Source organism: Neurospora crassa, linkage group V, assembly GCF_000182925.2.
Source record: "Neurospora crassa OR74A linkage group V, whole genome shotgun sequence".
Taxonomy (NCBI): Eukaryota; Fungi; Ascomycota; class Sordariomycetes; order Sordariales; family Sordariaceae; genus Neurospora; species Neurospora crassa.
The window spans coordinates 5,283,256-5,310,745 of NC_026505.1; the positions used below are offsets into that span (position 1 = coordinate 5,283,256).

Consider the following 27,490-nt stretch of genomic DNA (forward strand, 5'->3'; position numbering starts at 1 on the left):
AGTCGGAAGAGGAAGCTCAAGAGGATCGCCTAGCCCGCTGTTACGACACCAAAAGAAGCCCAAGACAATGGTTCGACGCTTGAATTCTCGGCAAGATAGACCGAAGGTTCAAACTTTATTTCCACGGTTTTTTTTTTTTTTTTTTTTTTTTCCGCGTCGTGACGATCTGGTGGATCGATGTCAGCGAGTTGATGTAACGTGAGATGTTAGTGTTAGGAAGGTATCGGCAAGCGCCGAGCTCCACTGAGCTGTGAGTGGGCGTACGTATTAGACTGATGAAGCCATGGTGAAAATATCTTCAATGTCTCTGGAGAAAATGAAAATCTCAAAGCGTAATTCGATTCAATTTGTGGAAAGCATCTTGTCTGGCCTAGAACAAGTGCTATCAAGGCAGGTTGATAGACACAGAGACCTCCGTCTTCAAGGACCCGACTGCTTACGGGTTAGGGTTCGCCTACTGCCTCTCCCACACGTGCTCACGCTCTCTAGGCGCGATTTGGCCCTTGCATGTTGCCCCTCCGTCGCCAACTTCCCACCTTTCAACGCGTCGTCATCACCAACTATCACCAGCCGATACCATGCCTGCGCAATGGCTGAGAATGCGATAGTCCTGTCGGATGACGATCCCACCTTATCCTTCGACGAAGACTTCCGCCCTCAAAGCAGCGCTAGCGCTACTACTACCTCCTTGGGCAAACGTAAGTTGAGCGTCAGTTTCGAGGAAAAGGTCGATTGGTCAGACGATTCGGACGATGGCGAGAAGCTCAAGGCACGACGCAATGCCAAGCGACGTGCTACTTCAGGGAGCGTTAGAGGCAGAGGATCAAAGGGGAAAGGCAGGGGAGGAAAGAAGACAGCGGCTGCGACAAATAGGTCGAGACACGACGAGATTATCGAGCTGAACCAGCCTACGGTCAGGAAGGAAGAAGAAACCGACTACGCTGAAGCCTTCATTCCCGACTATCTGTTGGAGCGTCGCAGGAAGTTTAACAAGGACAGAGAGCTGCTGCGCAACGCCGGCTTGAAGCTACCCCCAGACTACCACGACATCTACTTTTCCGACGACGAGAAAGGGACTAGATACGAACAACGGCCAAAGTTCGAGGAGAGCTCTGGTATCAAGCCATGTCGACCCTATAAGGATGTCGAACTCGAGTACTCTGCGGGTATCATCCCCGCTTGCATCGCGCAATATCTCCGCGACTACCAAGTGGAAGGCGTCAAGTTTCTGCACCAAAAGTTCGTCTACCAGCGGGGCTGTATTCTCGGCGATGATATGGGTCTGGGAAAGACTGTTCAAGTGGCTGCATTCCTTACGGCAGCCTTCGGCAAGACCGGTGACGAGCGTGATGCGAAGAGGATGAGAAAGATGCGGCGAGCTGGCGACCTCTGGTACCCGAGGGTCATTATTGTCTGTCCTGGATCTCTTATCCAGAATTGGAAGAACGAATTGGACCGGTGGGGCTGGTGGCATGTCGATGTTTTCCATGGGTCGAACAGAGAAGATGTGCTGCAGGCAGCTAAATCAGGACGTATTGAGGTCATGATCACTACCTACGACACGTACAGGAACTGCCACGAAGCAGTCAATACCGTTGAGTGGGATTGTGTTGTGGCTGATGAATGCCACATCTTGAAGAACACAGTGTCCGAGACGACTCGTGCCATGGATAAAATCAATGCCATGTGCCGCATTGGGTTAACCGGTACCGCGATCCAGAACAGATATGAAGAGCTTTGGACACTCCTCAACTGGACGAACCCGGGCTATTTTGGGACAAGAGCCGAATGGAACGAGTCTATAACAAAGCCTCTGACCGCAGGCCAATCCCATGATGCAACGCTCAAGCAGCTCAGCATTGCCCGTACAACCGCAAAGAAGCTGGTGCAGAACCTCCTTCCAGAGTTCTTCCTCCGGCGCATGAAGAGCCTGATTGCCCATCAACTTCCGAAGAAGAGCGACAAGGTCGTGTTCTGTCCCTTGACAGACGTCCAACGCGACGCCTACGAGAATTTTCTGGAAGGAGAACACGTTACTTTTATCCTCAATGCCTACCAACCATGCAAGTGTCACTCGGGGCGAGCTGGAGGGTTTTGCTGCTACAAGACCCTGAGTGACGGTCGTACTTGGAAATCTTACGTTTTCCCATCAATCATAACTCTCCAGAAGATCGCAAATCACTTAACGTTGCTCATCCCCTCCTCTTCCGACCCAAAGGAAAAGCAACGTTCAGAGCTTAACGTGCTCCAGACCTGCGCTCCAGATACGTGGAAAGAGCTTTACAATAACCGAGAATCCATGCTCAGCCTTGCAAACCCGGAGTTCTGCGGAAAATGGAAGATCCTGAGAAAGCTCCTACGCTTTTGGCACGAGAGTGGAGACAAAGTTCTTGTTTTCTCCCACAGTGTACGTCTGCTGCGCATCCTGCAGCATCTCTTCCATAACACCAGCTACAACGTCAGTTTTCTCGACGGTGCGCTTAGCTACGAAGAGCGACAAAGGGTTGTTGACGAGTTCAATACGGATCCCCGACAGTTTGTTTTCCTCATATCCACCAAAGCGGGAGGGGTTGGCTTGAACATCACGTCGGCAAACAAAGTTGTCATCTTTGACCCGCACTGGAACCCATCTTACGATTTGCAGGCCCAGGATCGTGCATACCGAATCGGCCAGATCCGAGATGTGGATGTCTTCCGGTTGGTCTCCGCCGGGACCATCGAAGAGATTGTCTACGCTAGACAGATCTATAAACAGCAGCAGGCTAACATTGGCTATAACGCCTCCAACGAACGCCGTTACTTTAAGGGTGTCCAGAGGGACAAGAACAGGAAAGGCGAACTCTTTGGACTGGAAAACTTGTTCACTTTTCACGCCGACCAAGTCGTGCTCAGAGACATTGTCAACAAGACCAACATCGCTGAGGCCAAGGCTGGCGTCAACCTCACCGATATTGACATGGAAAAGGCCGTCAAGGACGAAGACGAAGAACTGGACTTCATCAAGAAGGAAAGCGAGGACAAAGACGATGATACGGGTATGAGCTCGCTTGCAAAACTCGTCACTGCAGAGGAGCCAGACAAACTGCTTGAAGCTAGCAAGTCCAAAAAGCCAAAAAGCGATGCCATTGCTGCCATCCTCGCCTCCGCCGGCGTCGAGTACACCCATGAGAACTCCGAGGTCATCGGCACAAGCAAGGTCGAGGCGCAATTATCACGGCGCGCCGAACTGGCAGCAAACGCTGCGGACAGTCAGCTCTTTCCAGGCGCCAACAACGCGCTGTTTGCAGATAGTACAGAATCCAGCGATGGTGGTGATGATGATGACGATGACGAGGACCAAGAAGACCTAAACGGGCCGGCGCGGAAGAAGATGCTTAGGATGCATTACAAATTCAACCCGCCCGAGGATGTCAAGAGACGACAATTTTGTTCAATGGCGAGGGAGTTTGGCTTTCAGAATGCGACCGATTTTGCGCTGGTTGTGGAAAGCTGGACGCAAGAGCAGCGGCGAAATTGCTTGGATACTTTTTACAGGCGGCGCGAGGTCAAATTACTGGAACAGGAAATGGCGAAAATGGAAGCAGAGAAAGAGACGGAGGATGACGATGATGAGAATGATGAGTCAACCATGGTTAAGACCGACGATGATGATGATGATGAGACTGTTGATCTCGAAAAAGCGGTCGCGAATGAGGAGATACTAGTTCTAGGTGAGTCAAAGCCAAATGCCGGAGTTGAAGTAACGAGGGGCGAGATCGCCGAGAAAAGAGCGGTCGCCGGTGCAGCGGAGAGAGGCGAGGAGGGGGACCCACTCCGCGGAACCGGAGCTCTCGGATACGGGGTTCGTTCCCTGCCGAACGCTCGCGCTGGTGCTTCAGCTTCACCGGTGCCGAAGGCTGAGGCTGGGGAACGGCGAACTGACGAGACCGCCACAATCGTTTCTGAAGCTGGCAAACCGGTTGATTCAGGTGCATCATCCGTGGCCGTCAAGACGGAGGGAGTGGAGGAACCACGAACGGTTACCGTCGGCGCCGGGACGTCGTTCGACAATACGGCGGCGGCGGGGCAGAAAAAAGTCACGACAATTTTTCTGTATGATGATGAGGATGAGGATGACGAACTCTGATTTTGTTGAAGAGTTCTTACGTGGCTTGGCGTTTCTGGCATGTCTCAACATTGGCATTATACCCCTGCAGTTATACAACAGTTTTGGAGTATTGAAGACGAAGATGTATTTACGGCGGACATACGAGACGCCATTCCAGTCCTACCCTTTCCCCCAACCGTTTGATTGAATTTCATTATTCCTTGCATGCGGTCACCAACCAGTAGGACTTAATGGCGATAATATCATCCAGCTCTGGTTTGTTTGTTTGTTAGCTCGATCAATACCTACTCCTGGTACACTGAACGGGCTCGCTTCCGACTTGTCCCAAACCTTGCAAGGATAAGATTCATTACGGTGTAGTTTGTTTTGGGAAAAGCAAATTCACAGCATGAAAACGCCCCGAGGTCTCGAGCTAACAAAACAAAGCAGTATTGGACTGTCGACGCCTGTACGACGGCATGGAGTTGTCGATTTTCAATCACATGGCTTGACCTTTGCACCTTGTTATACTGTTTCGCGGTAACGGGATTGCTACACAAAAACAACAGCATCAGTCAACAAATGCACAAGCACATGGGACAATGGCGTACCTGTGCATGTGATGCATGTAGCAGTCAGCCGTTTCGGAGTAACTTCTTCTCAACCTTTTCTCATCTTTTTTTTCTTATCGTTTTTCTATTTGGGTGCTTCGCGCGTTGTCCCCGGTGTCGAAATCTAATCCATATCATATCATATCAGGAGCACCCTCGACGACGAACACGGAAAATCCTGGCCTGGGGTTCCGGGGTATACCCCAAACTGTGGGCTGAGTGGCAGCTGACTTGGACACCGGAAAGTTGACCGAGGTCAAAAGGACGATCCAATCAAGGGGGAGGGGAGTGCTGGCATTCCCAACCACTATTCCCAGAGATCGGAATTGGGTACCGCTATGGCTGGCTACCTATGACGCATCTTTCACATGCCAGTAGTGGGGATTTTCCTTCCCCAGGCTCCTCGGGCTTTGAGGCTTTGCGCCGGTCTCCGAATAAGATTTCTGGGGAAATTCAACAACGAAGTGAACAAAAGAAAATATGGGGTTCCCGAGGAAGATGGTTCATGAGGCTAGTTAGTTGTATGCAGTAGGTATGTACACTAGTCATGTCACTATGAGATGACAGTGACAGACTGTGTCTATCCGCATGTCCAAAGCAGTGTTTGTATACATTGTACTATGTATGCACATGGGCATAGGGAATTGAATGACCCTTATGCCCGTGTTGACATGGCAAAATGTGGATATCTAACAAGTGGTACTGCGGGGGAGGGGCTGGCTCCAGCATCAGGAACATCGACGACAACAACTCAACAACAACAACAACATCAAGCGCTGTATGTAATGGCGCGAAGAGACGAGCAATAATGGCCCCAGGAAAACAGTCACAAAACAGCTGGCACTTGGCACACTGAAGATTGGCCTGGGATGTGCTGTAGTGCACCAATTGTACATAGCTCATAGGCTCGCTCGCTCGCCGACGTTGATGGACAACGTCCCGGCATTCGGTAATTCGGTTCACGGGGGCACTACGGTACGGAGCATGTATGACTGGCTGGGACATGGGTTGGTGAGCATGGAAGATGTGGGGTTGCAACGAGACATGGCTCGGCCAAAGGGGGGTTCTCTTCTTCCTCTTTTCGGATGCGGCCAAGCCCCCCAGGACGCCCTCTGACTGGTCCAAGATCGACTTGGTATGCATCATCATCGGCTTGACGAAAAGTTTAGGGCCAAGGGTTGGGATGGGATGGCACTTGAGAAAATCGACCTACACTAAGTACGCTGCTTCGTCCGTCCTCAGCACAGCACGCGACACGGCAACATTCGCGACAAGTCGTCAGTCTCGGGATAGGCTACCTACCTATGTGCCTCGTCAAGGTACAACGTGTAGGTACAGCTAGTAGTCCCGAGGCGCAAAGAACTAAGGGTCAAGAACTAAGAACTGAGAAATGGACCTCCCTCGGCTTATACATAGTGTAGTGTACTGTGCCACTCCTGGGCCCCCGTATATTCGCCCACAGTCTCGCGGAGCGGGCCCCACACGGACTCAAACTGATGTTCGAGTCAGACACGTCCAGAGGTCCGATCGCCAATGACATCCAGGCATCCGATTGACCGTCAAAAGCGAAGTCGAAACCCCGAAGAGTTACTCTTCTTGAGATTGATCGGGAGCGACCGGTCTAGCGGCTATTTCCCCATCTTCCCTTCCCCAATGTTGCCATGTCCCCGACAGCCTCCATCCACCCATGATGGGGAGGATGACCGGGGAAGAAGATGAAGCCAGTCAGGGCACCCACGCTCCGGTTCCAGTCCGTGTCTCCGCCGAACCTTGCTTGGCCATGACTGTGTTCCTGATTCATATGTTTGGAGCTCCGTCTGCTTCTTCCTCGGTTCCTTTCTTAAGAAACTTGGTCCCCCTCCCAATTCCTTTTCCTCTCTGAATTTCTTTGTTCTTACTGTTCTGTATCACATCACCGACTCCGAGTTTCAAGTCAACACCGCCACCTTGAACTCCTACCCATCCACACGACATCATCCTTTTACCGTCCTTGCTTTGAGTGCTAGGTACCACTAAATACCCACGACATCAACTACACACACTACAGTTGTGTTGCCTCACGTCTTAATCCTTATTATATATACCCCTTGATCGTTTTTCATACCACACCTGCCCATCATGGCTGCCAACAACATGGTCAACCCCGCCGTGGATCCCGCTCTCGAGGACGAGCTTTTCGCCAAGGAGGTCGAGGAGGTCAAGAAGTGGTGGAGCGACTCACGCTGGAGGCAAACCAAGCGCCCTTTCACCGCTGAGCAGATCGTCTCCAAGCGTGGAAACCTCAAGATCGAGTACGCCAGCAATGCGCAGGCCAAGAAGCTTTGGAAGATCCTCGAGGACCGCTTCGCTGTTAGTAACCATCTGCCATTGGAAAACTTGAGGGGGAAACAATCTCACTGACAATCTCACTCGGCGACAGAAGCGCGATGCCTCTTACACATACGGCTGCTTGGAGCCTACCATGGTGACCCAGATGGCCAAGTACCTCGATACCGTCTACGTTTCCGGCTGGCAATCATCCTCGACCGCCTCCTCTTCTGACGAGCCCGGCCCGGATCTTGCTGATTACCCCTACGTGAGTTTTTTTCTTCTCAGTGAAAAAGAGCCATTGAGCCCCTCCCATACTGATATTCGAATCTAGACCACCGTCCCCAACAAGGTTGGCCACCTCTTCATGGCCCAGCTCTTCCACGACCGCAAGCAGCGCCAGGAGCGCCTCTCCGTCCCCAAGGACCAGCGCGAGAAGCTCGCCAACATCGACTACCTCCGCCCCATCGTTGCCGATGCTGACACCGGTCACGGTGGTCTGACCGCCGTCATGAAGCTCACCAAGCTCTTCATTGAGAAGGGTGCTGCCGGTATTCACATTGAGGACCAGGCCCCTGGTACCAAGAAGTGCGGCCACATGGCCGGCAAGGTCCTCGTTCCCATCCAGGAGCACATCAACCGTCTCGTCGCCATCCGTGCCCAGGCTGATATCATGGGCTCCGACCTCCTCTGCATTGCCCGTACCGATGCCGAGGCCGCCACCCTCATCACCACCACCATCGACCCCCGCGACCACGCTTTTATCCTCGGCTGCACCAACCCCGACCTCGAGCCCCTCGCCGACCTCATGATGAAGGCTGAAGCCGAGGGCAAGACCGGTGCCCAGCTCCAGGCCATTGAGGACGACTGGCTCGCCAAGGCCGACCTTAAGCGCTTTGACGAGGCCGTCCTTGATGTCATCGCCAAGGGCAAGTTTTCAAACGCCAAGGACCTCGCTGCCAAGTACCAAGCCGCCGTCAAGGGCAAGCAGATCTCCAACCGCGAGGCGCGCGCCATTGCCCGCCAGCTGCTCGGCCAGGAGATCTTCTTTGACTGGGAGTCCCCCCGTACGCGCGAGGGCTACTACCGCCTCAAGGGCGGCTGCGACTGCTCCATCAACCGCGCCATCTCCTACGCTCCCTACTGCGACGCCATCTGGATGGAGTCCAAGCTTCCCGACTACGCTCAGGCCGAGGAGTTCGCCAAGGGCGTCCACGCCGTCTGGCCCGAGCAGAAGCTCGCCTACAACCTTTCTCCCTCCTTCAACTGGAAGACCGCCATGGGCCGCGACGACCAAGAGACGTACATCCGCCGCCTCGCCAAGCTCGGCTACTGCTGGCAGTTCATCACCCTCGCGGGCCTGCACACCACGGCGCTCATCAGCGACCAGTTCGCCAAGGCGTACAGCAAGATCGGCATGCGCGCCTACGGCGAGCTCGTCCAGGAGCCCGAAATTGACAACGGCGTCGATGTCGTCAAGCACCAGAAGTGGTCGGGCGCCACGTACGTGGATGAGCTGCAGAAGATGGTCACCGGTGGTGTCAGCTCGACGGCGGCGATGGGCAAGGGTGTCACTGAGGATCAGTTCCACTAGATGTGTGATGCGAATAGAGTGATGGTTTCATGATTTTGGGAGTTTTCACATTTCTGGAGTTTTCTTTTTTTGCTTTATGGCGGTCTATTATTTTTTTCCCCTTTTCTTCTGGATATCAAACAGGACATGACAGGACATGACAAACGGATCGCATATGGTTGGGGAGATACAAAACTTTGTGCGCTGTATCGTTTTTGGATAGGGGTATGCCCCGTGTGATGACCTTGATGGCGTTACGCTGAGGCTTTGTTTATAGGTATTGTTGTGATTCCTGTTTGGCGAAATCCAAATCACTTTTGACCAAACTTTATGCCTCTTGATCGGCTCCTGATGTGAAATCTGTTGTCTTTCGGTTTTCGGAATCTTCGGATTTTCAATGAGGACCTTCCAAGTTTCCTGAAAGCGTCATAGAAAAGACGATCGTCAACCACATGAAAGTCAAATTTGGCAACTTCCCCAAATCCCCAGGTTCGGCACCCCGCGTTGTCTCTTCGCTTCCCCAGGTTTTCATTGGAGGAGGGAGGGACCAGGGTTGTACGAAGACCATCACCAAAGGGGAACACGTTCGACGTTCATTGTTCACTAGACCCACGAACCTCGGCTTCTTTCACTAGTTTAAGACACCAAACGATGCATATGGGCAAGCCACTCAGGTGTCTATTGAATCATGTCGGCCTGAGCTGGCATCTAGCTCGGTCAACCATCATGGCGTTCTCATGAATTCATCTTGGAGTTGAACAAGCTTCACAAGTTCACTCAGTCACCACTGCCAACATGGAACCATCAAGTGCAAACACGGGCTTCATCCAACAACAGCCCATCATCAAGAACCAGTTTCACGAAGATGTCAGTCTCCAGAGAATAGCCAAACGTACGTTCACCCCCCCAAACCCCCTGATTCCGCAAACCAGACAGACCACCACCTAACATCCATCGCAGTCTATCTCCCCCCTTCCCTTCTCGAGAAAGTCACCCCCGAGATCTCCCGCCTAGGCGACGCCGTCCTCTCCCAGCAAATCTTCGACTGGATCACCGACGCCGAGCGCAACACTCCTTACCTCCGCGGCTCAGGGCGCGACGCCTTCGGCCGCCCCAAACAGGAACTCATCGTGACCGAAGGCTGGCGCAAGCTACAAGAGTTCGGCTTCGCCAACGGCGTCGTGGCCATCAACTACGACAGTACCAGCTCGCCGTCTCCTAACGGCCCCTACTCGCGGCTGATCCAGTTCATCCGCTGCCACCTCTGGGAAGCCTCGTGCGCCAACACCATGTGTCCGGCCGCGATGCAGGACGGCGCCGCCCGTTTGCTGCAGCGCCACCTGACCACTCCCCCACTGGCGGCGAACCTATCTGAAACCGAAAGGAGCGTCTTCCAAAACGCCTACGACCACCTCACTTCGCGCGACCCGGCCTACACCTGGACTTCAGGCCAATGGATGACGGAACGCACCGGCGGGTCGGACGTGTCCCAGACCGAAACCGTCGCTACTTATTCCCCTTTTCCCGCTGGGCGGCAGCAACCAGTCCCATTAGCCTGCAAAGAAGAAAACATGCCCCTGGGTCCTTGGTCTATCTCAGGCTTCAAGTGGTTCTCGTCCGCGACCGACAGCCAAATGACCATTCTCCTCGCCAAGACGCGTCCAGGCATGGGCGTCTCAGCCTTCTTCGCTCCCATGCGACGATGGAACCCCGAGCTTGTTTCGCCCACATGCACCGGACCCGGTGCCACAGGTGGAACGGAACTCAACGGCGTGACCATCTCCCGCCTCAAGAGCAAGTTCGGTACAGTTAGTTTGCCGACGGCCGAACTAGAGCTGAAGGACATGCGCGGGTGGTTAATTGGCAAAGAAGGGGAAGGCATCAAGGAGATTTCGACGATTCTGAACATCACGCGGGCACACACGACCGTTTCGTCAATGGGATATCTAGGGCGCGGCATAGGTGTCGCCAAAGCGTATGCGCTCGTCCGCGAAGCTGCTGGCGTTGGAAAGGGCCGTCGATTACCTCTCTACAAACACCCATTGCATATGCGCACGTTGGCGGACTTGACGGCTGAATATCACGGGCTGATGTTACTTACTTTTTATACGTTGTATATCTTGGGATTGGACGAACACCTTTCCTCCCCTTCCATGTCCTCCCCTTCCATGTCCTCCCCTTCTGTTTCCTCCCCTTCCCTTTCCTCTCCTATATCCCCCCCTCCCCCCCTCCACCCCCTAACACCCCCCACCACCGACCCCAACCTTGTCCCCCCCCTCCTCCGCACCCTCTCCTCCCTCCACAAGTCCTTCGTCTGCCACACCACCATCCCCCTCTCCTTCAGCTGCATGGAGTCCCTCGGCGGGGTAGGCTACCTCCTCAACTCCGACTCCGAACACCTCAACCTCTCCCGTCTCTTCCGGGACGCCTGCGTCGGCGCCATCTGGGAAGGCACGACGGACGTCTTGGCTTCCGATACTCTCCGGGCGCTCAAACAGCCTGCTGTGGAGGCTCTGGGTTGGTTGGTTGAGACGGGATTGGCGGCTTCGCTGGAAGGAACGGACCAAAAAGAGAAAGAGGAAGGGAAAGAACAAAAAGCAGAGGGAGAGAGGATTAGAAAGTGCTGGGATGGGTTGAAGAGGAGGATAGAAAAGGGAAAGAAAGAAGAGTTGGTGTCGGGGGCGAGAGGGCTGACGCATAGGTTGGCGGAGGTGGTGATTGCGGTTTTGTGGGTGGTTGATGCGAGGGTGAGGCCGGGGAGGGAGGTGGAGAGGATGAAGAGGAGGTGGATGGCTAAACATGGGTTTGGGCCTAGTGGTGGTGGTGATGGAGAGGAGGAGGACGTGAAGGTGGAGGGAGATGATGGACTGGAGTTGGATTTGGCGATTGTTTATGGGGAGGGAGGGCCGAAGGGGGTTGTTGAGGGTGGGAGTGTACCGGGGGTTTCGAAGCTTTAAGGGTTGTTTGGTTTCTTATCGTACTTGCTCGTGAAGAGATTTTGGGGGTTCTCTACATATAACCATAGATGAAACATCAGAAGACATCGAAATTCAATGCATGATAAGTTAATATGCCGGCTGGATAGACATCAATATTGTGCTGAGCAATATCAAGGTATCTCCAAACACATTAGCTTAAGGATAATATCAAGATATTTACACCCACATGAAAACGCCTATCAAGTCCCAAAAGACATCAGTCTCTAGACCAGGTGACTGTTTGGGTTCCTCACTCCAACAAGATCACCAATTAGACCAAGTGTAAGCCCGAAAACACAGATAATATAAGGCGAGCATGGCTCGCAGTTGAACTGAACAAGAAACAAATTCATATCAATCGAGCCAAAGAAAATAAGGCAGACTAGTACGTCAAGTATCAAAAAGATTGACCAACAAGCTGAAGAAGCCACCATACACGCCGCTACCTATTCAGACAAATCCCTATACAAAACCTTTGTACCAACCAACCAACCAACCAACCAACCAACCGTCCGTTTCGTTTCTTTTCCTGCTGTGTTTGTATTGCTGCGTTATGTACCGTTCGTTCGTTCCCCAGAATTCCGTCCATGTACCAATCAGTCACGTTTCGGATTGCGTCTTGACATCCACCCCAAAGCGTCCGTCCGTTGGCTTCTTCTTCAAGCCCAGCCCATACCTCATCATTTGATTCCCCCCCTTTCTCCGTACTTCCCGTCCCTCGTCGGCACTTGCTGCCACTTCCCACATTTTCCGACCATACCATCAAACCTCCTTACTTCCGCAGCACAGCATCATAAAGGCCAGAAACACCCGTCACCGCCGCACCAACCAGCACGCCCTTCCACCCACTGTAGAGAGCGCCATTAATCCTGAAGACAGCATCAGGATCCAACCAGCCACCGAGCGTCACACCCTGGGCGTAGACCACATACGTGATCAACGCCTTGGCAATCGAAAACGTAACCGGATCAACCGCATACTCGGGCTCCCGCTTGCTCAACTCCCTGCTTTGTCTCCTGGTCGTCGGGCCCGAGTTGGTGGAGAAGGGATTCGAGTGCGCCACCGACAAGTTGAAGAAGTAACCAAACAGCGAAGGGAGGATCAAGCTGGTGGTAGTCCACACCAAAGCAGGGATCCAGAAGCCGGCCGTCACCAAAGCAAACATGTCGGGAACGTAGACGGGGTACTCATCCCAGCCGAGCATGCCGCCCAGAAGCTTGACGGCGGGGATGGTGAAGGCGTAGCGGTCGGGGATGACCTCCTTGCGGAGGAAGTAGAGCTCGAAGGCGGCGACGGTGACGGCGACGCTGTTGACGGTGGACAGGCTCTCGCGGACGGTCTCGGCCTTTTCGTGGATGCCCGAACGTCGGTAGAGGTCCGAGACGCGGTTGCGCACGGCGAGGGTGCCGGACTCGACAACTTGTGCCAGCTCGGCCTGGGAGGCGGGCAGGCGCAAGGTGGAGGACGAGAAAGTGTTGTTGAGCTGGGAGAGGGCGTGCCCGGGGTTTTGGACGTTTTGAACGGCAGATTGGGCGGTGGAGACAATGGCGTCCTGAGTCACTTGAGCGGCGGCGTGAAGGACTTCTGAGGGCGCCGGAGCTTGCTTGGAATCGGGCTCGGGGGATGGGGATGTGGTGGATGGGATGGAGTCGGACCTGGGAGCAATGTTTGTTAGTTGCTTTCTGTTGTGGCTTTTCTCGTCACAGAAACTGGAGACTCACTCTTCAATGGTGGCAGCAGGAATCTCGACCTCGACCTTGTTGGTGGCCCTCCGCCTGGGAGCTCGGTTGGGGGTCACATCGCTTTCGCGCTTGATGGGCGACTGGCGAGCGCGGCTGTTGAAGTAGGAAGTGAAGCGCGAGTCAGAGGAGAAACGGTTTGCGTTCTGGGAGAGGAAGTTGTCGAGCTGTTGTTCGATATCACTCTTCTTCAGACCATCAAGGCTGGGTGTTGTGTTAGTACAGCTCCGATGAAAGGCATTGTTCAGCAATTGGGGAATCCCAAACGGGATGAATGTCAACAAAGGAGCCAGGTACGCGAGGCGGGATGCGGCACGCAGGCGCGGGGGAGCTTCCGGTCCTTGTCTGTTCCTGGGGAGGTACACAGCAGGTCCGGCAAGGCAGGGCGTCATCGAATGTCTTTTGGTGCTGACGCCATTACCAAGACATTGTCTGCTCGCTTGAGACTAGACTAGACTAGACTAGACTGAACATGCGCTCGATGGGATAGCATAGGAAGGAGAGCTCAGCCTTGCGCGGAGTGGTGAGCGCGCGCGCGCGAGGCGCAAAGCGAATACCAGAAAGTAAACAAAACAAGAGCATTGTCATGACCGGTCATCGCCAGGACACGAGCTATGGCAGGAACGAATAAGAAACAAAACAAGTGGATTTACCTACCTAGTTATACCGATTTCCCTCGCCAATTCAACTAGGTCCGACTTGCGCTGCCTCGCGAGCCAGCTGTTGGTGGTGCCCGACATGTTTGCTGTCTGTGGGGAGACTCCGAGTCGCAATGTGATAGTTGGTCAATGGTGTTTGATATCAGAATAGTCACCCTGATTGATTCAATTGCGCGTGTATTGGTAATGATAATGCGCTTGTCGTATAGAATATGCGATAGTGGATATGTTTGCGTACAGTGGTGGTGGTGTTGTTTTGGGAGAGATACCTGGGCTTGAGGCAGTGGACGGTGAAGCTGTGGGTGGGTGGTGGTGGTGAGCAGAGCTGGCAGTGGAGGTCCCCGTCGGTTGTAGTGACGTGTGTTGGATGGATCCCCTGTGAACTGGAGCTAAGCCAACCTGAGGGAAAGCACGGACGTTATGTACCACTACCTAGTGTAGTGTATTGTACCCTAGAACTACTGCGTGCTTCTATCTAGGTAGTATCACGCCGGCTGGACACGAATTGGACGGAACTGAAACATGGTACAACGTGTTTCTGGTGATCGGCTCAATTTATGCGTGATACTGCGACTCATCACTCTTTGCGCCCGCGTTTCATCAACTCCAATTATCAGTCCGATATGTACACTACACTGCTCACCACCAACGAGATGCCAAGATGACGAGTGGGCCAACGGGCGGGCGGGAAAGAGTGGAGAGCGGGGAACTTCAGCTTTCTGTTGGGCCACTGCTGGTGATCCTGGATACTCATGTGCTTCATGCATAACCCTCCGCACATAACCCTGAATAATTGATTGTGTTCGTTACTCGACATTGGGTTGGGAAAAAAGACATCATCTTGCACCATATAAACACTTTGTTGACACTACAAAGACGCCATGAAGTACATATTACTCATTATACTATAACGTCTTCCCTTATCTCTGATCCGTCAGCTTGACATCTAATATCCTTCTACGTCAATAACAGTTCGCCAAGTCTACAGGCTCTGGACTGAAAACAGAAAACAAGCTCGGCCAGAGCATCCTACTTGTCATGCTTGGGACACCTCAGAGGTATCCTTTTGCCTTGCGACTCGTAAAAGAATCCCGAAACCTCAAACCGATGGCCCTGCTCACCTACAGGCCAACACAACCGAATCACTTTGAATTCGTCCAGCTGCGGCAAACACTCGTCGCACCAACGGTACCCAGGAAAACTTGAATGTTTCGAGGTCGCCGCCTGGGACCGGTTCAACATCCTCCCACACAGCTTGTTCGAGCAGCAGATCACCGCCTCGCCACCGTAAAGACGGTTTCCCAAGCGCTGGCTAGGCCAAAAATCCCTAAACTGCATCTTCTTGCCATCACCCATGAACATCGTTGCGCTGCTCCTCAGCTGGAGCCGGCGGCAAAGGTGGTTGCACTCGTGATAAGCGAAAAAGAACATGAACCCTTCAGCACCGAGATTGGTCTGTGACAGTGAGAACCGGTACGGGTCGAGTGTGTGGATAGCCGGGTCCGTCATGGTCTTGCCCACGCCCTGCAGGTCGCACACCAGGAACCGGCCGCGCGAGCGCTCGAACGTAAAGTGTGAAAACGCCTGAGCAGCCTGGTTGGAAGGGTCGTGGGTGAGATTGGCCTCTTTGTTGGCGTATCCCGCGTTGCCGTTGTACTTGACAAACTTTCCGGCAAGGAAAGGCTCGATGGACATGCACTTGCCTTGACTCCCACGCCTGTCATTGCACTTGAAGCAGGACGTGACGACAAAGTCGATATTGTGTTCGGGACAGTCAGCCAAGAGGGAGTTGAATTCGAGTGCAAAGGCCTTACAAAGGGCTTGCGAGCGCATGTCATCAACGAGATGGGCGAGGCTGCGGTTGCCTGAACCATCGTCCTCATCGTCACCATCAGTCTTGAACTCCTTCACCACGTGCCGGCTTCTCGAACACTCGGTGCAGGCAAATGAGGCCAACCGCAAGGCTCCTTTAGCAAAAGGAGTTCTTCGTTTGCAAAGATTGAGCCCAAAAACGCTGACTGGCATGTTCGTATCGGATTCCATCATGCGGTCGAGCATGCTAGTGCCGAGGGCGAAGCCGTCGTCCAAGCCAACAGTGACAGTGGCATCGATCGAAAAGCCCTCCACCACGAGACGCTCGTCAAACCACTCCAGCTTACCCCATTGCGGGCTGCTTTTTTCCAGCCTAACGTCAGGCCGGCGTACGGGAAGCTCTTCATTCTCCTGAATGGATCCAAGTCTAGAGTAGTCCACTCTCTGACTACTAGTTCCGCCCCGCGCCCTTTCGATGCTTCCAGACGCAGTCAAAGATCTTATAGTACTACTCATCACCGAAGTAGTGACGGCCTCGACGACGAGACGCTGTAGTGCGGCGAATGTGAGACCTAACTCAGCCTCCCAGAACACTAAGCCGCCGTTCGGCGTGCTATCGTTGTTCTTGGTACCACTAGCTTCCCTATAGTATCTGTTCTTCTCACTTAGCTTACAGTCGCTCCCGGCCCTGGCGTATTCTTTCAAAAATAGCAAGGCCATGCGATCTGTGGATTTTCTGATGCGAAGAAGAACGTAGTTGATTCTTGTATCAAGCATACGCTTGAGTATCGGCTGATAGGTCAATCCGTGAGGCTCGCTGCCCGGGTTGGGATAGTCGTCATACTCGTCGGCGGCGTCATGGAGTGTACGGCCGTGAGGCGGGGCATCGGCGATGTGAAGGACGACTCGTGTGTGTTGTTTCCAGGTTGCGCCAAGCGCCTGCTGAAGCCCCCCAAGAACATCTTCAGGCGGATCATGTCCGCCGGTAGCAGCTAGCTTGTCGAGAAAGGATCGCACTTGATCGGTAGACTTTGTAAAGTCCAGGAATTGAATACTTGGGTTGTCAGAGTGGTCTTTGTAACCCACCACCGCAACCCTAACTTCGGCTTGTTTGAGAAAGACGCGATTCATGTCGTCTAGAATGCTCCTGACTTGAGACTTTGCACTCCCAATGTATGGACCCATGGACATTGTCGTGTCGATGAGGAATAACAAGTCGATGGAACATACGGACTTGAACAGCCCTGCCGTGGATCTGCGTCGCGCATTGGCAGTTGCTGTGCGCTCCTCCCTCGTGAGATGTCTGAGCCTGCCTTCGTCGTCTTCGTCTGTCGAAGCTGCCCTGCCGGCCTCGCGTTGGAGAATGTTGTTTGCATTGCGCAACCGTTCATTATCTTCCGAGAGGTCTCGCAACTGCTGGAGAAGCCTTGTGTGGGTGCAACTCGAGGTGCCAACGGAGGAAACAGAGGTCGTTCTACTGGCAGCCTCATGCCTGTCACCATGAGACCCCTTCCACTCTTGTGATGGATTCAAGCAGATTGTGGAACCAGTCACTTCTCGCGAGCCGAGAGTTTCCGAGGCCGAAAATCTCAGTGTTGCGACTGACTCTGCTGGAGTATGAATCCCAGAAACACCAAAACTGGACGTGCTGGACTGGGAAGGAGCCCTGGAACGATGCTCAAGTCTCGACCGCAGCACTGCTTCGGCCCCCAAAGTACCACGCTGACGTCCGTTGCGATACAAGGTGCTGGACGGCGTCGGCGCAGTGGACACACTGGACGCATTGGACACATTTGACACTTTGAATGTAGTGGGTGGCGGTCCCATTTTGCCTTTCTTGCTTGGCGGTGCCATCTTCGAGGTCTGTGACGGATGGCTTGAGAGATGAAGTAGAATGCTGGAAGTAACACCTGTTGTCTGCCTAATTCATCGAACCGGTCCGGGTATGCGTGGGGCCACCCGCACAAAGACCATTCACTTACACCAAGGCCAAGGAGCAATCACTCGGGGCTAACAGCGGTGGAGGCTGAGACGGCCCGTCGAGTTGACAGCTGCTGGAACCTGGTTGAGACAAAAGGGTCGAGAGGTAGACGACGAGGTTGCTTCTAGTGTTCCGGGCAGAAATCGAAGCCAAAACACAATGATAGCCCACAGGATCGTGGGATAGCTGGGTAATGCTGCCCTGATGGGCTCCTAGAGGAGATGTAGTTGAGTGATGTATTTGTGGTGTGCTGGTGTATCCAATCCCACTTGAACCATGATCATCCAGGGTGAGGGTTTATCAACTAAGTATCAAACTGAGAAGCCAGCGGCCAGGGGGGGGGGGGGGGGGAAATGAAGGGAGGCATGCGGTTCAAACCGAGCCTTTCGATGCAGCTCAAGGCCTAAAGGTGCATTTTGCTGCATTGACCTCGTCTCAGGGAAATACCGCGGAAGCTCGCAACGTTCGCTATCGTCAATCTCCTCTTTGGGCGCCGGGCAGCACGGAACGCGGCGCTTTCTAAGCCAGAATCTGCAAGCATATATGTCTATCCAGTTAATAATAGCTCCAAGACATTGGCCATCACTCTCACTTGGGTACTTTAGTCTCAATGTACAGGTTCGGATTGATGGCGAAGCACATGAGAAAGGTGACGGCATCAGGCACTTCCCCTAAAATATCCCATCCACGAACCTTTCCTTCCCCTTCCACACACAACACGACTAGAGATCGGCATTCCTGAGAACGCACCTTCAGACTCTAGCCATTTTCTTCCTCTATATATGCGATATTTTGTATTTCAGATGATTCAAAAAGTGAGATATAGTTCGAATATCAATTTTGTGTTGTTCGCTGTCTAGGTTCGTTCTCATAGATTATTCCTCAATCGTTAACCCTCTTTTCTCTTTATCACACATTACATTTTCCTCCATCATTACCCATACTCTAACATGACGCCTCATTTCCCATAAACCTCTCCTTCCCCCTCCTCACAAACCTCACTGGGACATGCCTCCCCCCGGTCAATTTGAGCGTCACCACCGATTGCGCCTGCTGAACCGTCTCCTTCGCCTTCTCCTGCGCCTTCGCATACACGTGCCTCCTCTGCTCTGGTACCATCATCTGCACCTCTTCATCACTCGCATCCACCGCCAGCTCAACCGAGTACTTTTGAAACAGCACCGCAATGGCAGCGACCATCTCCACCATGGCAATCCTCCTTCCCAGACAGGAACGCGCGCCATCAGAGAAGGGAATGAAGGATCCTCTCACAGGCCGGAAAAGCGTGGGCGAGGTGTCGGTGCCTTGGTATCCGCCGTAATTCTCTTCCTGCTGTTGTTTTCCCTCCCCCTTTTCGTCGTCGGATGATGGTTGCCCCTGAGACATGGAAGGCAAGTACCACCTATCGGGATGCCACTCATCCAGATCATCCGTGTCTCCTTTCTTGGTCGTCTTGTCATGAAGAGCAGGCCAATAGCGCCTACTCCTTTGTACAGCCGATATAACAGGCATGACAGGCATCATAGCCGGCATCGGATGCCTTTGTCCTCCGTCTTGCACCCATTGATCGGTATCCGCGACTCGCTTGGGCGTCACCACCACGGGCGGAATCAGGCGCAGGGTTTCGTTGATCACAGCACCGATGTAGCTGGCAAGCAAGGCGTTGATGCTCTTCTCGTAGTCCCATGTCTCCGGGTCGGAATCCCGACCGAAAATGGCGTCGATGTCTCGCTGCACCCGCCGCTGCACTTCGGGGTGCATAGCCAGCTCAACGATGGCAAAGTGTATGACATTGGCGGTTGTTTCGTGTCCAGCAAGGGTCATGATGAAAGCATTACCCATGATCTCGCTGTCCTCCAGCTTCATTGTCGCGCCGTCGTTCTTCTCCGAGGAAGACGGGTCATACTTGCTCCTGACCAGCTGACCCATGATATTCATCCCCTCCCTCTCCTGCACTCCCGCCCGAATATCCTGCACCTTCTCCGCCAGAAACGCGTTCATGTACTTGGAATAGTTCACCTTCGCCTCCCACGCCTCATGCAACTTTGATCCCCACGATCCCCACCGTTCGGGAATCCGCTTGAGGACCGCCGAAGGGATCAGCAACAAGATCACAATCCTCTCCAAAACCGTCGCCAACGAATCCGCAAACGTCATGGAATACCCGTAGGGCGGCTGTAGACTCCCGTACTTGGCCAGTTTCGGATCCATATCCTTAGGCATGGACTCGTGCGGCCAAAGCAGCTTCAACCCAAAGCCGACGTACCCGATAATGTTTAGCGCCCAGCGCATGGTATCGTGCTCCAGAGTCGTGATAATGCCCGTCATGTCCTCCACATCCCCTTCTCGCCGCCCTGTGCCCTCTTCTTGCGAACCAGAAGAAGAAGAAGAAGAAGAAGAAGAAGAAGAAGAAGAAAACCACCCCCCAACCATCCCCCTTGTCTGCCTCACCGCCTCCCGGAACGTATGGCCCGCATTCCGCTCATTAAAGCTCGCGCTCGTCACCTTCCTATGCATCCTCCACACCTGTCCCTCCGTCGTCACCACATTGGACCCAAAAATCTCCAAAATCCCATACTGCCTCGTATCCTTGGGGAACGCCTCCCGTCTGCTCATCACCTGGGATATGACGGCCGCATCCGAGGTGTAGCACGCCAGCCCGTTCCAGCTGGCCACGACAAACGTGTCGCTTCCCAGACGAGTGAAATGCGAGCGTGGGGAGGGGTGGTATTCCCAGTCGGGCGTCATGACGAAGACATACGAGGCGTAGAGCCGCTCAGGGAGCAGGCGAGTGAGGATGGGAAGGAGGAAGTGCCGGGTTGTGAGCCAGAGGGGGGAGAGGGGGTAGATTGCTGTCATCATCATTATTAGTCAAATCACCATGGTCCTTGGAGTATATGCTTCTTCAGAATCATTACATATATAAATATATATATAGGGAACCGAAGGAAGGAAAACTTACGGGTAATCAAAACAGGATACCCTGTTTTCCTTGCTTTGGCAATATTGCTCCTAAAGCCAGCATAGATCTTGTAGGTCGCCCAAGCCAAAAAGACCCCCAAGAGGGTGACGAGGGGGGTGAGTCTCATGGTTTGGTTCAGTTGTTTACCAACCAACCAGGGACTGAACAACACACAGACAACGAAAAGAATCTAGCGGTGGTGGAATGAGTGAGAGAGAAAGAAAGAAAGAAAGAAAGAGAGGGACTGTTGATAGCACTGCAGTATCAAACAGCTTCGAGGGAGGAGGAGGGGAAAAGAGTGGTTTTATTGAGAAGGACGATCCTTCATCATTGACTTTGAGAATTTTTTTTTTTCTCTAAGAGAAGGCGCCTATCAATGTCATAACAAGCCTAGGTCCAAGCGGGGGGGGGAGAGTCGAGGATCCCCGTTCGTATCGGGTCCCGGAACACTAGACTAGCGCATGAAAAATGGATTGAGGTCGATACTGTGATCGGCGCCTTTGGTTGGAAAGGCTAACATACATACATACATAACTATGCGTGGTTGTCATTGTTTGCTTTTCGTTCGGGTTCTTTCTCTACTAGTGTTCAATAATTCTTAGATTCATTCAGCTTGCCTCGGTCTACGGACGCTACAGACTAAGCTAGCGGGAATATGTCCAAGTTTGGGGGGAAGGGGGGGTCCACCCACCCACCCACCGCGCGGCTACATATATGGGACAGATATGTATGTATGTAAGTATTTGTTCCATTTCTAACTTATTGATGCCCATGTCTGTCTGTTCCAGGTTTCGTCGTCCCTTGTGACCTCCGTCTTCGCTGGGCTACATGGGGACAAGGTTGAAGAATCAACAGATGATACCGCATCTATGGAAAGAAGCAAGGTGAAAAACGTTGATAAGGGGGATAAAGTAGCTAGGTAGCGGCAAGTGGTCGGTCAGTCAGTCTATCAACCCCGTTCGGCAGATGACAACAACTTGCGGCTCTTTTTGGTCGTGGGTCTTGTACACTACTACACTGTGAGTCTGAACTATTTATGTATGTAGTATGGGGAGGACCCTGTCCGTCGCAAAGTGAATTAGCGTCTTCGGCAATCGAAACCAATGGTGTCTTGAACCTTGAAGACGGAGAACATGGGAAAGAAACAAAAACTTCCTGGCTGAGTGCTTGAAACGCGGATCACCGTCGGAAACTCGGAACCCCTCTCGCCCCCCTGCCAAGCAATCAACACGGCATGTGAAATCCCTCTCTGAAGAAACTAAAGATGGCTTGCAGCTTTTCCGAACGGAAGGAAACGAACCGCGCCACATCCGACTTTTCGCAACGCCTTCCCAGGTCGGGACCGTTGCTAGTCAATCTTGCAAGAGGTTGGTTGGAATTGTAACTTACGCTCAGTCGTTGCTTGCGGGTATGTTACATTACTAGTTAGTAGTGTAACAGCGTTCAAATTTACACCGTGTACGCCAGACAGTGTCACGTTCAGCTGTCAGACTGTAAAATGCCCCATAGCCCTTCAGGCCAATCAGAAGCTTCGAGATAACGACACTTCAACTTCTCGCACTCGACAACACCGAGAACACTCGACAGTTTCACACTACGGACGAGCCAAAAGACACGCTTCAACTACCGATACCTACTAGGGACCATTCATGGTACTGAAACAAGCAAACCTTTTGTCTCATCCGGAGAGCGCTCGCCCAAAACTAAAGTCGACATGCTTCGTTGTTTCGTTTCATTTTCACCTCAACTTCCCCCCCGGCCAACCGCGCATCATCAAGATGTGTAGAAGCTGAGATAGCTCTGATGGGTTTGGATCTCTCTCGTGAAGGGGTACGGTTTGGCGGGGGAGGGTCCGATGAGCTCAGACGACGTCTGGTCTACGACATCAGTTGACACATGTCCGTGTCATGCTTGCTGCACAGACTCAAGACATTACATACGCGTGTGGGCACTGGGGCGCCGTGCGCGCACCTGGCATGTCTGGCCAGCGTTGATGTTGAGCAGCTCAGCCAAGAGGGTCGGATGGCAAACTTGTTCCTATGTGTACTGGCTGTTGGTACATTGGATGGCAGCTGTACGGAAGCCTGAATCATGGTGAAAAGCTGCGTTGGAGGTTTGGTTTGGCCTCGAAGAGTTACCCCCGGGCTTTGGTACGAGTTGGCATTAGATGCCGCTTAGTTGTTTAATTGGCTGTTTCTCCATGGGCGAGTGTCCTCGCACCTCGGCTGACTGCTCATCAAGCTGGCTCACGCTCCCAAGCCCGGTGTTGGCCGTTGGGTGAAGTTCAAGCTTCCATCCGGACTGAATGCTGTGCTGTCCTTTCTCCCCAGCAAGATCAGCGTATGTATTCTGCAGTTGAGTCCACAGTCGGCGCCCTTCCTCTTCTTTGGGTTCTCATCCGGTCTGGTCTCAACAGCGGCATTGGGAATCATGCAACTCCCGTTACTGTCTTGGTCGTCTGGTCTGATGATTATGGCGGGAAGCAAAAGCATCGTTGTCAGGTCGGTGGAACATGGCGCAGAAGGTGGCGGGTCGTGTCAAGGTAGGTACATATGCTCAGAAGAGAAAGTTGCATGTCTGGCTACCTGGTCATAATACCTGCTGTCAGTGTCTGCCGAAAACATGAAGCAAGCAAGCAACACGGCTAGTTATCTGGCCTGGCTTGAGGGAGCCTGTCATCTGTGCAGTGAATGTTCCTTAGGTACCTACCTGACAGCTGCCTGGGCAACGAGTGTCTTCGGGCCTGCCCACCCGGTTCCACCCACCTTCGAGGTCGCGACTGGAAGGTTACGACATAGTGATCAAATCCCTATGAAGCGGATAGCCCTCGCTTGGAGGGGTAGGTAAGTTGAGCACAAAGCGATTGTTTTCCCAACTGTGTGTGTGTCGTGTTGCAAAGAAAAGAGGGACACCCACAGCCATCGGAGAGCTCTCCGTCTGGTCCGATGTCTGATTTCTTGTGGAGCAGCTCCCAAGGTCAAAGTAAGGATGGGATACATCCGGTCTGATGTCTCTTTCTCCCGAACGCCATGTACATCCCATTCTTTATTTCGTCTCAGTTGCTGCAGCTGGAGAGTACGTCCGAACGTGCCGTAAAAGCATGGTGCAACATCCTTGGACCTGCCTAGGTTGTGGGCATGTGGGCTTGCGGCGACCAGCGGGGAGAGAGGGGGGGTCTGTCTGCAAGAGTAGTAAATTACAGGGTGCTTGAGTCGCGATTAAGCGCTCGTGTCCAAAAGGGGAAAATGACGAGGATACACTTACTTATGAACAGCCATGTCTGCTCGTAACTTTCAGACTGGGAAAAAGGAAGACGCAATGCTTGAGTGGTTATCGTCTCTTTTACTTCAAGTCTGTTGAAGGTTTAACGGAGGAAGAAGAAGAATAGTCTGCAAAGGTAGACGTACCTCCTAGGTGTAGTGCGATGGTTTTGGAGGAAAGCGAGACTCGTTGACCGCCGGACCAATGGGTATCACCTGCCGCTGCTGTGGGAACACCAGGAAGGCGCTGTCACTGCTTCAGTATCACCAAATACAAGATGTCTGCCTTACTATCGAAGCCTGTGGTTCCCAGGTGTCGACTGTAGTGATGAGTTGCAGAGGGACATGGGCACTATCGCGGTTTCCCGAGTCGTGATATCGGAAATCGTGATCATTTTCAGAGGAGCGGTGATGGAAACAGTCACATGGACGAGTGCAATTGCTTCGATTTTGACTAGGTCCTATCATTTCCTTCCCATTCTAGCTAAACTATTCCTATTGGCTTTCGCTCTTGAGCATCATCCCTTGGAAGTGTGAATCCTTCCTCTACCTATCTATGGCTAAAAAGAAAAAACCATCATCGCGCAGCCATACAAAGTCGCACCCGAAGACCATACTTAATGGCAACATCCATCTTCGTGATGTACCGTTCAAGATGATTCACGGAACCTCAAGCCAAAATACAAAAGTACAAAGAAGAAGAAAGTGTATCGTAAAAAAAAGTCATTACCCTATCTTGTGAAGAATGCAACGGATGCAACGGAAAAGTGACAAAAAGCAAAAATCGCTTCCTCATGACCGGCATCAACTGATGATGTCCCAAGTTCCCGTGCTGTATTCCCTTTGCCTTTTTTTTCCTGCGACCCTTTGGTATGCCTGTATCCATCCCTTCCTCCTCCATGCGAGTGAGCCTTTATGTAATTCCCCCTTCCAAAAGATGAAAATCGGTCCTGTCCACACCCAAGCTGGTAGCTGTGAATGTGGAATACTTTTTTTTTGTGATTGTTTTTTGTTTTCTGGTTTCTTCTTCTTCCTCCACCCCTTTCACTGCGCTTCGTGTGCTTGCGCTCGTTTTTCATCGTTCCAATCGATGAAGCAGTTTCACCAGACTCTTTCGTTAACTGCGCTTCATTGCTATGTGAACGTTGCGAATATTCCCTCTCTTTCTTCTTAACCTGAATGAACATGGGTATCCAGGATTTTACCATTTCTTTCCATTGATGACCATTTGGGTCATCCCTTCTGTGAAAACTGCCACCAAACCGCTTCGTCTCTGTCAAAGACTTTTTTCTGTGGGAAGAAACCACTGTAGCGATTTCCAGATATTGTTCGTAGCCGGGTAATTTGAATGCCGTTTACAGCATTCATGAAAGCTGTGGGGAAATAGATAAAGAGCAATACAGAAAAAGAAATGAAAATGAAAATGATACCGTCTGAAAGAAATGCCGGTTGCTGAGAAATGCTTATTATGATGAAAGGCCTGAGCATAAAAGAAAAAATTATGCATTGAAAACATCAAACGCCTTTCCATGCTCTTGCACATGCTCTTTTCCACTCTGAAAAGCTGTTGCTGTTACTGTTATTGTTGTTCCTGTGGTCGCTGTATGGTCTCAAGACGCGTACCCCTTAGTAACGGTTGGGATAACTGCCCGACGAATAGTCTGCATATCCAGATCCCTGAATGGACTCAGACGTTCCACTTCCGCCTTCGTACTTGGGACGTGTATTGTCTTGGAAGTTGGTGAGAATGGAAGCGGCATGTGAAGCGGTGATAGAGGGACCACCGGCGTACTGGTTGTTTGCTTCGGAGAAAGTACGACGGGGCTCGTACGAAGCAGGCTGGGGAGGGCGGTAAGCAGCAATGGTCTCTCTCCTCTGCGAAATTGGCTGGTAGAAGGAGTTGTCATTTTGGAGCATGGGGTTCATGCTAGATCCAGAGGTAGACATGCTGCCGCTGCCGCTGGTACCCAAGCCGCCAGGAGCGCTGTAGCTGGCGGTAAGACCAGTATAGCTTGGGTTGACATATCCGCGGCTGGAACCGATAGGGGCAAGAGTGGTACCGCCGTAGGTGGCGGATGTGTTGTTTTGGAGCCCACTATTGACCGAATTACCAGACTGGTAGTAGCTGGAGGGGCCCTGACGGTAGCTGGGAGCCCAGTCAGTTCTGTTAAAGCTGGGAGAGGAGACACTGGTCTGGCGCTCAGCATACGATCTGTCGTTATAGTCGTTGTAGCCGCTACCGGATGAGTAGGAATAGGAGGGACCCTGGGAGTAAGGAGCCGGCCAGTTAGATCTGCTGGGGCTGGGAGAAGGGAGGTTGTTGTGAGCTCCGGCATACTGCCTGTCGTCGTAGCCGTAAGCAGCACGTTGCTGATGCGAGTAGTGATAGCTCGAGTCATCCGAGTCGGTGCCCGGGGTGGCCTGCTTACGACGCTTCTCAGGGGTGGTCACGTTTCCTGTGTTGGCCTTCTTCTTATTCGCCTTCTCCTTGCGCTCCTTCTCGAGGGTCTCGTCAGTACCATCATACTCGGGAAGAATCTCGACGTCGGGGAGACCGTGTGAGGGGTGGCCGGAGTTGAGGGCCTCCTCAAGGGGGGCTTTGAAATGCTCCTCAATGATGTCGATGATTTGGACCGAAGAGTACACACGATCGCAGAGTCTGAGCAGGGCAGGCGCGACCCTAGAGGTGGGGAGGAAATCGAGTTCATCGAGTTCGTCTTCATAGTCGTCGCGCGACCGCTTCTTGTCTCTCTGAAGACGTGCCTTCTCACGCGCCTTGCTGGCCTCTTCCTGGCGCTGTTGCTCGCGCTTACGGGGGACAAGCTTCCATCCGTTCAGAGTTCCTCCCTTCAGGTTCGGATTCTCCCAATGGCTAATATCGGACCAAATCTGGGCACGGACGATTGTGCCGATGATGAGATTGCACTGGTCAAGAGAGTATTCGGCCAAATTACGGTAACGAGCGCGCTGGTAGTGCTTGCGACACAGGTTGCACCAGACACGATCAGGCATTTGTCTCGTTGCCTTCTTGTTGCGCCCAAAGAACTGAGAAACGGCCTTGCGGGGTGGCGCATTGGTGTTGCATTTGCTTGTGTGGTAGCAACGGGTGCCACCACGGCGAAGGTCTGCCTCGAGGGCGATACGATCTGTGCGGTCTTCTTCGGTTCGGGGGTCCAGATACCTGGCCGCTCTGGTCACCCAGTCAAGATTCAAATCCTGCTCCTCGTCCTCTAGGCTAGCATTGTCGGCCATAGGAGAAGACTGCTCAGCCGTGGGGGTATCGCTGGATGAGGTCTCCATGCGAACGTTGCGTCGTCCACCGCGATTGTGAGGAGGGGTGGGCAGTTGTTGCTGAGACCACACCGAGCCCTCCTGGGGTGACTGTGGCTTGATGCGACCCGGAGCCATGCTGAGGGAGCTTAGGTCAAGCCCAAGCGGATATCCGGATGAACGGCTACATGAAGTACGCAAGATGGTTAGCAGCCATGCCGGCCAAGGCTAGAATGTATGGTGTGGAAGGG

The 27,490-nt window shown here is 52.8% G+C and overlaps 8 protein-coding genes across 8 annotated transcripts; 3 read left to right on the forward strand and 5 right to left on the reverse strand.

The window, feature by feature from the left end:
* Positions 1-310: 310 nt before the first annotated feature.
* On the forward strand, positions 311-4,390 carry csa (Cockayne syndrome A ortholog). Its single transcript, XM_955760.3, has one exon. It carries the CDS (start codon positions 317-319, stop codon positions 4,124-4,126), a length of 3,810 nt encoding a protein of 1,269 aa, XP_960853.3. The 5' UTR covers positions 311-316; the 3' UTR covers positions 4,127-4,390.
* A 1,605-nt stretch (positions 4,391-5,995) lies between these two features.
* Positions 5,996-8,918, forward strand: acu-3 (acetate utilization-3). The gene is made up of 3 exons (XM_955761.3): positions 5,996-7,047; positions 7,118-7,273; positions 7,340-8,918. Exons 1-3 carry the CDS (start codon positions 6,817-6,819, stop codon positions 8,597-8,599), a joined length of 1,647 nt encoding a protein of 548 aa, XP_960854.1. The 5' UTR covers positions 5,996-6,816; the 3' UTR covers positions 8,600-8,918.
* A 455-nt stretch (positions 8,919-9,373) lies between these two features.
* NCU04231 (hypothetical protein) lies at positions 9,374-11,535 on the forward strand (the record flags this gene model as incomplete). Its single annotated transcript, XM_956129.2, has 2 exons — positions 9,374-9,470; positions 9,539-11,535. 2 exons carry the CDS (start codon positions 9,374-9,376, stop codon positions 11,533-11,535), a joined length of 2,094 nt encoding a protein of 697 aa, XP_961222.2.
* A 115-nt stretch (positions 11,536-11,650) lies between these two features.
* NCU04232 (hypothetical protein) lies at positions 11,651-14,316 on the reverse strand. The gene is made up of 3 exons (XM_956130.2): positions 13,953-14,316; positions 13,278-13,499; positions 11,651-13,211 (listed from the first exon to the last, which is right to left on the reverse strand). The coding sequence occupies exons 1-3, from the start codon at positions 14,033-14,035 to the stop codon at positions 12,329-12,331; spliced, it is 1,188 nt and encodes a 395-aa protein (XP_961223.1). The 5' UTR covers positions 14,036-14,316; the 3' UTR covers positions 11,651-12,328.
* Positions 14,317-14,983: 667 nt separating this feature from the next.
* Positions 14,984-16,957, reverse strand: NCU04233 (hypothetical protein; the record flags this gene model as incomplete). Its single annotated transcript, XM_956131.3, has 2 exons — positions 14,984-16,491; positions 16,546-16,957. 2 exons carry the CDS (start codon positions 16,955-16,957, stop codon positions 14,984-14,986), a joined length of 1,920 nt encoding a protein of 639 aa, XP_961224.3.
* A 1,735-nt stretch (positions 16,958-18,692) lies between these two features.
* Positions 18,693-20,836, reverse strand: NCU04234 (hypothetical protein; the record flags this gene model as incomplete). Its single annotated transcript, XM_956132.1, has 2 exons — positions 18,693-20,599; positions 20,710-20,836. 2 exons carry the CDS (start codon positions 20,834-20,836, stop codon positions 18,693-18,695), a joined length of 2,034 nt encoding a protein of 677 aa, XP_961225.1.
* A 1,352-nt stretch (positions 20,837-22,188) lies between these two features.
* On the reverse strand, positions 22,189-22,802 carry NCU04235 (hypothetical protein; the record flags this gene model as incomplete). Its single annotated transcript, XM_956133.1, has 2 exons — positions 22,189-22,332; positions 22,650-22,802. 2 exons carry the CDS (start codon positions 22,800-22,802, stop codon positions 22,189-22,191), a joined length of 297 nt encoding a protein of 98 aa, XP_961226.1.
* A 2,793-nt stretch (positions 22,803-25,595) lies between these two features.
* Positions 25,596-27,377, reverse strand: NCU04236 (hypothetical protein; the record flags this gene model as incomplete). Its single annotated transcript, XM_011396337.1, has 2 exons — positions 25,596-26,133; positions 26,179-27,377. The coding sequence occupies 2 exons, from the start codon at positions 27,375-27,377 to the stop codon at positions 25,596-25,598; spliced, it is 1,737 nt and encodes a 578-aa protein (XP_011394639.1).
* Positions 27,378-27,490: the final 113 nt, after the last annotated feature.